This window comes from Nyctibius grandis, chromosome Z (genome assembly GCF_013368605.1).
Source record: "Nyctibius grandis isolate bNycGra1 chromosome Z, bNycGra1.pri, whole genome shotgun sequence".
NCBI classification, from domain to species: Eukaryota; Metazoa; Chordata; class Aves; order Nyctibiiformes; family Nyctibiidae; genus Nyctibius; species Nyctibius grandis.
The window spans coordinates 6955271-6968309 of record NC_090695.1 but is presented as its reverse complement, the minus strand read 5'-3'; the positions used below and the strand labels follow the sequence as shown (position 1 = coordinate 6968309).

Genomic DNA, 13039 nt, shown 5'->3' with positions numbered 1-13039 from the left:
CTTCTCTCTGTTGCTGTGGGATCATGGGAGGTGGCTGTGGGAACGCTTGGCTGATCTGGCCATAAGCAGCAGGATAAGCAGCTATAGGGGAGAGAAAGGGAGAGAAGAAAGAGGGGCAGATTTCAGTGCTGGGAAGCAAGGAACTTTCACTCCAAACCATCCTACCAAGATAGAGGTGGGCTTTCCCGCTGTATTTTGGCTTATGAAAGGCCATCTCACGCAGCCTGAGATGCAGCGGAAGCACCACAGCGGTGCTCCAGGAGGTGCCACATGGTCCTGACTACCCACCCTCCCTTCAGCTTTGTCAGCAGTAACACCAGAGACAGGCACGCAGTGTAAATGGGGGTCTCCGCTGAGATGTCTCCCAGCAGAGATGCGTAACCATCCCAGATGGCACCATGAACACTCATTCACGAGCTCAGCGCATTGATGCCCATGCTGACAGTCACGCGCAGAGCACATGCACACATTTTCCTGTGTAATCTCTCTTGCACCCTGATTAATTCACATGCTCATAAAAACAGTTCACACGTGTGCTTTCTCCCTTGCTCTAACCTTCATATGCCCACACGCTGTATAGGCACAGTTGCACATACACTCTGGGATCAACATTTTCTTTCATGTCCGTAGAGACTTCCTCTCTCTCACACAAACACAGTGGAAACATTGTGCAGCAATTAAGCAATTTTCCCCACCTCAGCTCCCCCACCAAGCAGACAAGGGGAGCCATTCAGTACCACAGATGGTAGATGATGTGCCTTGCTGCTAAAAATACAGAGTACGGGTCGCCTGCGAGCCCAGAGAGAGGGGGATAGGGGCCATGTGTGTGCAGAGGGGTTAATTAACAGCTCAAAGGGTTGAGCTGCTTCCCATCTATCAAACCTCACAAGCAATAAATGACAATAACTAAAACACTGGCAAATGAAGCCCTACATGGAGAATTAAATTAAATTTCCAGCTACAGTGCTGACATGAGATAATAGCCATTCCTCAGCAGGAGCCCATGATTGCTCCAGTTACCACAGGAAATAATGACTTTGGGGTGGCAGCTTCCTTGCAGCGTTGGCCATGGACACCTCGCAAGGGGAGGCTGAACACGGCGGGGTCGTGGTCTGCACCAGGTCACTTTGGCTGCTGTCAGTCCATCAACTGCAAAGGAGCTGCTCAGTGTACAGGGTGACGTGAGTGGAGGCTGACCTGTTGGGAGCTGTGGAGAAAGCTGCTGGGAAGCCAGGAGTATGTCTGTGTGGCTCCTAAGCAATCCTCAAAATAACTAGCTGGGGTATGGCCAGTGTCGATATACCCTAAAATATGGGTATGTGCAGACAAACCATACCCTGCCAGGCACAACAGCAGTGGCTCTGCAAGGTCTGGCTGCCCATCTCCCCTCCTCGCTGCAGCACTCAGGAGACCTGTTATAGAAAGTGGTCTCCAAATGAATGGCCTGATTTTGCGGTGGTGCACTGTGCTAAGCAGACTGGATCTGGTCCTGCCAATGAAGCTGCACCGAGGTACAGGCCAGTGGGAGCCTTTCTCTGGGGAAAGGGAGGAGGTTGCTTCCTTAGGGGGAGAAGACCCTGGGCTTTATATTTGTTTTCACAAGAAGTGCAAATTTAATCTGAGAGTCTGTGGCCCCCAGCTCGCCCCTGTATCAGCAAACACCTCCTTTCCCCCAGTCCCCTCAGGTGTGTTCAGAGATTAAAGGCTTTAGAGAAGAGAAAGGTTTACTGGGAGAAAGTGTTAATACTAACGACCTGCGTACTGCTGCACTCCAGCGTAGGCTTGCTGCAAGGGGTCTGCTGCAGTGGGGCTCTGTGCTGTGGAGACACAAGAGAGAGAAAGAATTGAAGGGTTAAAGCATTACATGCACTCTCCCTTTCTCTTCCCTCATCATTATCTGGTGTAAGACAGACAAACCCAGGGGCCGAAGGTCCCAGAAGAGGAGCAGCTCACTCACCCTATGGACAGAACTGCACAGCGTCCCCCATGATGGCCGAGGGCTCTGTCCCCCAGCCATCACCCTGTGAGACTTTGGAGCAGAGGGTAAACAAACCTCTGCCCTCCTTTCTCAATCTTAAATTATGGATTCCACCTCTGATCATGCAGATTTTTGGCATTGCAGTAATCAACCCCAAAGAGCCTCATCTTAAGCCAGGGCTAACACTGTGCTAGGTGCTGTGCAAAATCAGATCTCAGTGACAGCCACAGTCACATGAAACTTTCAATCAGAGAAGAAAACAACAGGGGCATAGCATGAGGAAGGAGAAGAGAACAAAGCAGTGGCTCCTGTCATCCCAACATCCCTTCTAAGGACCGTGTTGCTGCCAGGCAGTCCCCTGTGCTAGAGGAGATGCTGCTTGGAGGGGAGGGGGACAACACTTGTCTGCTCCAGGGAGGATGCTGTGAATCTCTGTATAAGGCATCCAGTCCCTTGCTGGCTTCAAAGTGCATTTTCTCTCTTTACAAGTGTGCATTCCTCCCTTCTAAAACTGTTTATTTTTGTGAAACTTTGAAGTCTAGCTCAAATACAACCAAAGCTAGTTAAGATTTTTTTTTCCTTTTCCCCTTTGGTCAATAGGGAGAGAAAAAAAAGAGACAGAAACGTGTTGGATAAGCTCTTTCTTTATCTGCAGCAATAAAATATTTAAAGCAAAGCTTGGCTGAACCTCCAGTCCAAATGTCACCTTGGCCCTAATATTTCACTTCTTGTTATGAGTTTAATTTGTATTTATTGGTGCTGCACAGTTCTGCATTTACGTAGTCCCTCTGGCTTCATACTTGTAGTATGATCCCTTAGGGAGCTGCACTTTTTCCCCTCCATCCCACCTTCTTCCTTCTTACAAGCTCAAAGGTGTGGCTGGAGGCAGGAGCTTGGAGGTTGCAAAGGTACGGGCCTCTTAGAAGGAAATCTAGTGCCACTGACCTACCCAAGGAGAAACACTGACTGTATACCAAAGTGTGGGGGAGGTTGGCAAACGTAAGTGTTACGGACCCAGGGAACACAGAAAAAGTGTTTTCTTACAGATGCAAATACCAGCTTGAACCTTAACTTCAAAGATCACCTCTGATCATGATGGAAGCTTGCAAGGTCTTGCCCTTGTCTCCCAAAATACAAGGAGGAATGGTGAGAAGACCAAACTTCGAGGGGACAAACCCGATTACCTGGCTAAGGCTTGAGGGCTTCTATTCATTATGGGCATTACTGTATCACAGGGACTTTGAGGATGGGGTAGTCACAGGAAGAAATAAGTAGGTTTGTAGTCTTAGGTTGGAAGTTGGTTGATTTCCTAGCTGGCTTTTGGCAGGTCCCTCAATATGTACATATGTGAAATGGGAAAGCACTGCCCTACTGTAAGGATTTTCACCCCTTGGAAAGGGGTGTGAGTAGAACACATTAAAACCTGTGGGAGATCAGTGAAAGGCATAGTAGAGATGCAAAGCTATATTTTTAAAGAGTAGATGCTCCAGGAAAATGGAGGAAATGCTTGGAAAATATAAAAACTGTTTCCACTCATTCCTGCCTTCTTGAAGAAGGAAGCAACTAAGTCTATTCTTTTTAACCTCTGCTCAGAATTGCTTTCCTCTAAAATCAGAATGTTGAGCATATTGCTCCGGAAGAAGACTGGACACCTACGAAAGGCTGAGTGATATACCAGTTCCTTCACCCCTTTGGGAGAATGGATCATAATAACTTGGAGCCCCCAAAATGACCAAGTCCTGTCAGGCAGAAGATATCTCCTGAGGAAAGTGAGGGGACGTGATGAAGGGAGCAAATCTTTATAAGACAACTATGGTTTTGCAGTCTGCAGTAAAGGAGATTATCTACTATGTCTTCTCCAAAAGCAACTGCCTTTCCTTTGTGGCACTCATTTGTTTATAGAGCTAGAAGTAATTGTCTCTGCTACTCAGGAGGAACTCTCACAGAACTTCCTTCTTCTCCAGCTGAGGTTGGACTCAAGCAGGCTTATTCTCTCTCTGACACGCTGACAATTAGCAATGACTGCCTCTTTGCTGATATGGGAGAAATCATTGAGCAGTACCTGTCTGACTGTGGTCCTTTCCTTTATTACTTGCCTTAGCTGGGCACATGTGGGAACTGCCCACTCTCCCAGCTGTAGCTGAGTCTATGTCCTGAACAGGACCACCCAGCTCACTGCTGAGCTGCCCTCCTCACCCCATCTGTGGATATCTCGCCTGTCTTTGGAGCCGTACTCTGCCCATCATAACCAAGCTATTCAGCTTAGGAGGTATAAACTGAAAATCATGGTTCACCTTTAAGATTAAATATTAAAACTGGGTAAATGCTTTATTTAAAGGGTTTGGAACATCAGGCCTTTAGATGCAGCTTCTTTCCCTCCCACACAAAGCTTTTAGAGTTCATTATTTTCCTGAGTCTTTATGACTTGTCAGCAAGGGTAGTATCTAACCAGGTGTTTCTTTCTCAGGAGGCTGCCTTGTGCCCCAGGTCACACAAGTAATTTCCTCCTGGCTCACAGCACATGCAAGCCAGTGGGAAGACTCTCCTCTGATTTCAGCCAGCTTTGCTCCAAGCTGAGAATCACTTACTCATAGGTAAAGAAGATGCAAGGTGACTGGTCTAACACACAGGACCATAACACTGACCTAACCATCCCTGGACGCTCTTGAAACTGGGAGAGTTGAAAGCATCCCTGGGCTGTACGACCAGACAGCATGGGGAGGCAGCAACCCCTGGCTTGGGGCTCTGTGTTTGATTTGTAGTCTCATACCCTACCTTGGCTGTTTGGGAAAAGCAGTGATGGTGAGTCACCACCTGCAGGAATTTATCTTGACAGCTCTTAAAAACAAAAGTGATGACTTTAGCTCGCTGTAGAACTCATCTTCCTCAGCTCGAAAAGTGTGTTCACTGAGCAAACGAAGATGTGACTTCAGTACAGTGGATGTGTCCATACTGGCCAACATGTCCTATGAAGATGCAGGGACACAGACTCCAGGGCTGGCAGGGTACCCTGGCACGAAGCCAAGGTAGCTTGGGCAGCCATGAGCGTGTCTTCATGCTGCTGCTTACTCTGCCAGACGAATTAAACCTAGTGAAGGCCATAACTGCCTGTGCTTCCAGCTGTAGTGTGGATGAAGCCAATGACTGGTACCGATCCAGAAATCTCAAGACACAGATTAGACATTTGAGGAAGTTGTGGCCATTCTGCGTTCAGTAAAGTGACAGCCCTCCTACGTTCTAACGACCCATGAGAATTTCAGCAAGGGCTCAAATGTGTGAGGAGCTCATGATCCAGAGCCAACCTGCCCCAAGGGTTACAAGTGACTGTAGGCTGGAGCACACCACATGCTAGAATTGAAAGTGATAGGGAGACATGAATCATTTCTGTGTCTCAGCACAAGGAGACCATGAGGGAAGGTTGCTTTATTCCTCCATAAGATACGCATTAACTTAATAGGGTGTGTACCCCTGTGGCCTTCACAGTTACCTTGTTTCAGCCACCCTTTCACAGAATCACAGAATCACAGAATGTTAGGGATTGGAAGGGACCTCGAAAGATCATCTAGTCCAATCCCCCTGCCGGGGCAGGATTGCCTAGACCATATCACACAGGAACGCGTCCAGGCGGGTTTTGAATGTCTCCAGAGAAGGAGACTCCACAACCTCTCTGGGCAGCCTGTTCCAGTGTTCAGTCACCCTTACAGTAAAGAAGTTTTTCCTCAAATTTAAGTGGAACCTCCTGTGCTCCAGCTTGCACCCATTGCCCCTTGTCCTGTCAAGGGATGTCACTGAGAAGAGCCTGGCTCCATCCTCTTGACACTTGCCCTTTACATATTTATAAACATTAATGAGGTCACCCCTCAGTCTCCTCTTCTCTAAGCTAAAGAGACCCAGCTCCCTCAGCCTCTCCTCATAAGGGAGATGTTCCACTCCCTTAATCATCTTCGTGGCTCTGCGCTGGACTCTCTCTAGCAGTTCCCTGTCCTTCTTGAACTGAGGGGCCCAGAACTGGACACAATACTCCAGATGCGGCCTCACCAGGGCAGAGTAGAGGGGGAGGAGAACCTCTCTCGACCTGCTGACCACACCCCTTCTAATACAGCCCAGGACGCCATTGGCCTTCTTGGCCACAAGGGCACACTGCTGGCTCATGGTCATCCTGTTGTCCACTAGGACCCCCAGGTCCCTTTCCCCTACGCTGGTCTCCAACAGCTCTGTCCCCAACTTGTACTGGTACATGGGGTTGTTCTTGCCCAGATGCAGGACTCTACACTTGCCCTTGTTATATTTCATTAAATTTCTCCCCGCCCAACTCTCCAGCCTGTCCAGGTCTCTCTGAATGGCTGCGCAGCCTTCCGGCATCTCAGCCACTCCTCCCAGTTTTGTGTCATCAGCGAACTTGCTGACAGAGCACTCTAATCCCTCATCCAAGTCATTAATGAATATATTGAATAGAACTGGTCCCAGAACCGACCCTTGCGGAACTCCGCTAGACACAGACCTCCAACTGGACTCTGTCCCGCTGACCACTACTCTCTGGCTTCTTTCCTTCAGCCAGTTCACAATCCACCTCACTACCCGATCATCCAGACCACACTTCCCCAGTTTAGCTGCGAGGATGCTGTGGGAGACCGTGTCAAACGCTTTACTGAAATCGAGATAGACCACATCCACAGCTTTACCATCATCTATCCACCGGGTAACATCCTCATAAAAGGCTATCAAGTTGGTTGAGCAAGACTTCCCGTTGGTGAAGCCATGCTGGGGTTTCTTCCCACCCAGCTGGCCAGTCTTCTCTGTTACTGCAAATATTAGTTGAACACGGGCATGCGGGACTGGGAACAGACCTACGCTCCTCTGCATGCTGCCTGTGCCAGGGTGTAAGCTCCGTGTGGCTCAGAAACTAAATAGCCATGTAAGGGCTGGTAAGAGCTATACGGATATAGGAGACACTAGATGAGGGTCATGGATATCATAAAGCACCTTAAAGGGCCTTTTGGACCAGAACTAGCACATCTCTACGTTGTAACATCATCAAAAGACCTTGGATGTGCTGGTGACTATCTGTGCAAATGTGCCCATAGATAACATTTAAAATAGCTTTCCTTGTGGTCAGACTCATGGAGATGTTACGTCCAATGTACAGACATTGAAGAGATTAAATGTGATGTAATGTACACACTGAGGATCAGCTGGTGAAGTGAAAGAAGCAGATGCTCCTGAGGTGCCAGAGGACAACTATCAATCACATCAGCCCCGCTGAAGTCCATGTAGTCTTGCTGCTTTACAGAAGCTTAGAATCTGGCCTTGCCAGGGCAAACTAAAGGTGTACTGTGAAAACAGATGCTAATAGTAACTTCATTTGGCAGCTCAGGGAAAGAGCCTTATCCCTGGACATTGCCTCTATATTAATTGGATCATTTCCATATCTCCATGGGAAAAATCCCACTCAGATACAATTGTCTCTTTGCGAGATGATCCTGGCCAAGATGCCACAAGGTGACCACGACAGATAACCTTCCATAAACCTGGAGACATAAAACAAGTCAATGACCTACTATATGGCCATAAATATAAATTTAACGAAGGCAGAACTTATTCATTAGGCAGAAGTCAAGAAATTACTCCCAAGTCCTTCAAAGAAAGTAGATCTGTTAATGTCACTTTCCGAATCCTCTGCCTGATGCCAAAAACCAAGGATGATTTCCCAAGTCAGCATGAAATACCAGTGCTTTAAAATTAACACCAGGAAGCTTTCTTACTACTGATATATCTCTAGATTGACATCCAACTTTTTAAAGGGGCATTCAGCTAGTGTTAGTCCCCACATTTAGCTTTTGTCAGAGAATGAAAGGATGGAGGTAGCAGAATAAAGCACGTTATTAAAAATAATCAGTTTAAGTGGTGTTCTATAAAGAATCCCTCCCGAGATGCCAGTAACCTGGCTACGGTGCCTGGCCAAGATGAGCTGTTACGTGGGCAACCCAGGTGAATATGGTTGTAGGGGGCAGTGGGCTGGAGTCTGCTGTGATGGTCAGGGGTGTAAATCAAGAGGAGCTTCACTGAAGTCAGTGGAGGCGGTGAGGAAAAAGGATGACAGTTACCGCCTGAGCCATCAAAAGGGTCCTCTGTCCATCTCAGTGAGGTATGGGACAGTGTCACTGTCCAAGCTTGGGGTAAGAGAAAGCCAAGGAAATCTGTTCTCTGAAATCAGAGGCGCCCAGTTCTTCTGAGAGACAAAAGCAGGGTCTGGCACATTTTGGTCTCCTAAGACACCCTGGGATTTAACTTTGGTGGAAGGAGTCAGCAAACCTTACACCTATATGACATCTTCTCAACCCCCTGCTTCTGATTGCCTGTGGATTTTACAGACAAACATGCTTTATTCCATCTGTTTCACTCTATTTTGCAGCGCTGCTCCCTGCAAGGGTCTACAGAAGTGTGTTATCACCCGGATCCACAGCTTTGTGCTCTGCCCCGTCTATTCATTCCTCTCACTGTCCTGGAGGCATTTTATACCTCTCCCAGGAGCTGCAGCTTGGCCACTATCCCCTCTGAGGGGGTGGATGGGGGAGGAGGGCCGTCAAAGAGAGGCAGCGCTGTTCAGTCAGTGAAGTGGAAATAAAATAATGATAGCAAAAAAAAAAAATCTATGTGAAGGCCAGGATTAAAATAAATAAATAAATAACTGAGTGGGAGGGCTCTATTCACCTTCTCCTTAAATCCAATTTAAATCACTCTCTACAGCCCTAATCTATATCCATAATTATATCATTTCGTACAACAAGCTTGCGAGAGGTCTTAAGAAATTTATGTAGATTAAAATTCATGGGTGCCATAGTACAGATTCCATATTATTAAGATTGATTAGGACAGCTGATGCTGTGATTAAAGAAGCCAGCGTTTACTGTTGTAATTAATTAGTTATTCAGACACAACAATAACTGCAATAACAGAAAGAATGTGCTGATCCGGCAGAAAACAGAGACTGATCCTGTGTTTTATAGTCCTGTTTCACCATGTAGGGGCTGGACACTACTCAGTCAAAGACATGTTGTCCCACTGTCTCTTCCCCTACACGTCAAAGGAGCCAAGAAATCCAGAGCATTGGTGCCCTCTGCTCCATCCTGTTAGTTGGAAAAGCCCTTTTGATGGCATCCCCAGGTATTGTAGGTGCTTGTTTGGGACAACATATGGGCCCACTATGAAATTCATATAGTTCATCCCTGGAAATCAGGATTATCTTTATTACTTTCTTAATAGTCCCACCTCCAAGCCCCATCCCTAATCAGGCCCCTGCTGAGATGGGTGCTGTGCAAAAACATGATAGGAGTCGTGTCTGGCAACAAAGAGCTTCCAGTAGACAAAGCAAGAAAGACACAGCAGACTCAGAAATGCAGAGGTGGAGGTGGCTGGCCGAGGTGACAAACTAATTAAACAGCAGAGTCAGGACCAGGCTTCCCTCCCTTCACCTAAATCCATAAACACTTAAGTCAGGGTCAGGTTTTAAAAGCTATTAAGGCACGTAACTCCATATTTTTGGGGGGTGTAGTTTAAGTCACCTTTAAAAATAAAGCTCGAGGTCTTAACTCACTTAGGTTCCTCTGAAAACTTCAGCACAGAGTCTGATTTGTATTTACACCTTCTTCCAGATCAGAGGAGAAAATACTTTGCCTCAGAAAAGGTTCCCACAACTGCCTTTAACAACCTCATTCATTATGGCTGCAGCATGATTGTTGGAAGTACATGGCATCATTAAAGTAGCTTAGACTACAATTGAAGATGGCAACTTGTTATTATATTTTTAATGAGTGCATTCCTTCACTTATTTATTTTACCAGTAAAGCGTGGTTTATGGCACGTGGCAGATTGTTACAAATGGGTCAAATAAATGCTTCCTAGTCATAATAATGTTTCAGGTGCTCACTGTTGCAGTTTTGGAACCGCTGATACAAAATATGAACAGGAAAGCTCTCACCCAGTGATTTAGGGTGGACAAATACAACACAGCCAAATATTTCCCATAGTAAGCAATTTAGCCTCTGGGCTGCTGAGCCAGGTACATTTCTAGGGCAGGGTGTATGTCTGGACTGAATGCTGCGGGGCTTGGTTTTCATCCTGGACCTTCCACAAGTGCAGGCAGGTCACTCTTTTTCTGTTCTCCTGATTAATCTCCTCTCTAAACTCTTATTTTCTGACATCTTTCATGACTGAAATGTCAATGTGGGCACTGGCATGGGGGAAGTCAGTCTCTTTCTCTGCCTGCACAAGTGAAGCCCTGATCTTGCCCAAAGCCACTGGATGGTTTCTGTTGTGATCGGGACTGATCCTGGACTGACTGGTCCGAAGCAGCAGCCCGCCCATCAGCAGCGCTGCTAGCTAATTGACAATTGATAAGGCTGTCATATTAGCATTCCATCAACTCCTCCCCTACAAAATTAGCTTGGGTAATGATAATAATTACAGATGGAGTTTGAATCCTTTCTCTGCTGGCAATGGGTGAAATTCGTTACTGCCTGATAGCTCTTTGTTGAGCCAAGGAAAATAAATTCATGATCTCACTTCAGTTCCCAAGACATGAGTTTCTACAGCACAGCAATTCACCTGTGGGGGACACCTTTACTGCCAGTCTCAGAGGTGGCTTGGAAATATGTGAGCATACAGGCTTGGCTGCCCATTCGTACTGACAGCTAGTCCTCACCAGAGAGGGCTGGACCTCAAATAGGGTATGAAGTGGAGCTTGCTGTCTTGCTAGCCCAGATGTACCCACATCGTAACCAAAGGGGAGTGGGGGCATCTCTGCTGTTTCTGCAGAGAGGAAAGACAGAGCTAGTCCTGGCAGTGGTGGGCAGTCAGAAACAGAACCACTGTGTGCCTGAGAAAACCAAAAAACCCAAAACCCGCCTGGACGCGTTCCTGTGTGATATGGTCTAGGCAATCCTGCCCCGGCAGGGGGATTGGACTAGATGATCTTTCGAGGTCCCTTCCAATCCCTAACATTCTGTGATTCTGTGATTCTGTGAGAACAGTAAATGAGATGGATGGCATGTTTTTGACTTATTATGAGCAACTGAGGGAGCCTTGATTTTGTTTTCCTCAGCAACCTAAGCCCAGACCAAATGCACTGAAGAACTGAGCATCCTGGAAAACATTCCCCATGTGAGGCTCCACAAAGCTGCCATATCACTGGATCCATCCCTACCTCTGGTCAAGCTGGACATCCATTGGCCCAGGAGGAAGAAGTTTGTTTGGGAGCTGTTGGATGCTATGGGGTGTATTTCTGCTTCTTCCTGGGCACATCACTGGGCAGAAGACCACGGAGCAGTCCTCACTCTTTTCTGGGGGTTCTGTGCCTCCTTCCAGTTCCCTCATTTCACTGATACTTTGGCAGCCAATCCCTTCTCTCTCTTGTTTGCTGCCCTTTGCTCTCTCCATTTCCTCATCTCCCTTCGCCTTCTCTTCGCAAGGAGGCTTTATTTTTGGAGTGAGCATTCTGTCCAGTCCCTTGCAATGCAATCCAATAAGGCAGGACCTGTTACCGGGGAGCAGAGTGCTGGTGTGAGACACAGCAGAAACCAGCGCAGATGGTCTCCACTGTTATTGTACATCAGGCACTGTTACAAGAGAGGCACAAGCCTCTGGATGGCTAAGAAGCTTTGGCAGAAAAGCGTTATCCCTGTTACTATGGCTAATGTGGAAATGGCAAATGGTCTTGCGCTGCTGCAAAGTGACTCACGAGATCATGGCACAACAGATTATGCTCTTTGTCCCCACTATATGTTGTGACATATTGCCATGTTCAATAGCTTGGCAAACTGAAAGACTAAAGGGCAGGGATTTATACACAAAAAGGTCAGATCACCAAAGGGGCTCGGACTAGTGGAAGGGGAGATATTTACTCCCTTGTTATTCTGTCCTTACCAAAAAGTGCACTGTGAGGCATTATGTACTGGTTGAGCTTGGAGAAAGCGAGAGCATGGCTTGCAAAGAGTATGCCTGCAGGGAATGGTTTTCTAGTGCTAGTGCATGGATCCATAGCCTTGCCAGAGCCACAGAAAAAGCTAATCCCTGCAGGGACTGGGGCTGTGATCAGAGACCTGGTGAGTAGGGATGTTCGACCTACTCTTGCCTTTGCCCCAAAGCCTGGGATGGTTCAGTAGTCTGACTCAAATGATACCATGTGTGTCTGTGCTCCAGACGAAGAGAATCTTAAAAAAAAGAGCACAGGGAAAGACAGGAAAAAAAAAAAGAGTGAAACTACAGAGTAAATGCAATCACATGATACGGACCTGGTTTTATAGTGCAAAGACTATGGAGTTCTGGAGTCCTTTAGATGAAGCATCAAAAATGTTACAGCTAGACACAAAGGTGGACGTGTAGATAAACTGCACAATTAATGGGATTTATTCTGGTCTGAATGATGTGGATGTCATACCTCTACAAATTTTGATTGTGCTGTTTTGCTATTTTCAGGCAACAAAGAACGTTCTGCTACAGGATATAATGGTGCGAACCCACATTTGGGTTTTTTGTGGAGTATGAAAGAGTATCTCAGAGGAAACTTCAGGCTTTAAACAATATATGGCAAGTCATAATCATAGCAAGACTATGGTTATGTACATAATACTGCAGCACTCTTAGCCACTTTCAGAATGAGAGATATACCATAAAAGAAAGTTGTTTGGAAGATGCTGACTTTGTATGGGGACTGGCATGTTCTTTTCTTCTCTATAATGTTAGTGCAATTGCATGCTCAGCTTTAATATTTTATTTCTACCCTTGCATTTAGAAGCACAGACATGCAAAACCACAGGGCAGTGCCAGTAACAAATGCTACAGAGGAAAGTGTGAAAAATCCCATAATGAACAATGATGGAATAAGCTGCCCAGTGATGAAAATTTCTTTCTAACCCCAAGCAATTAGTGGCTGGCTTATATCATAAAGCATGATGGTTTGTGTCCTTTCTACATTTTTATCCAGTATAATATGGCTGTGGATGCTCTCATTACCCGTATAAATGTCTAATCCTTTTTTTTTTTCATGCTGCTAAGCTCCAGGTC

General features: G+C 46.5%; 1 protein-coding gene across 18 annotated transcripts in view; it reads right to left on the bottom strand.

Moving 5' to 3' along the window:
* CELF4 (CUGBP Elav-like family member 4) overlaps positions 1 to 13039 on the bottom strand; it is a 703740-nt gene that overhangs the window by 27501 nt on the left and 663200 nt on the right. For 11 of the 18 annotated variants that reach the window (XM_068422655.1, XM_068422661.1, XM_068422668.1 and 8 more), the window contains exons 9-10: positions 1752 to 1817; positions 1 to 81 (exon numbers count right to left, since the gene is read on the bottom strand). In XM_068422655.1, coding sequence (XP_068278756.1) covers positions 1 to 81; positions 1752 to 1817 — 147 coding nt within the window. Of the gene's footprint in view, positions 82 to 901; positions 907 to 1751; positions 1818 to 13039 lie in introns of all 18 variants that reach the window. The other 7 variants (XM_068422675.1, XM_068422656.1, XM_068422664.1 and 4 more) reach the window with 3 other exon arrangements.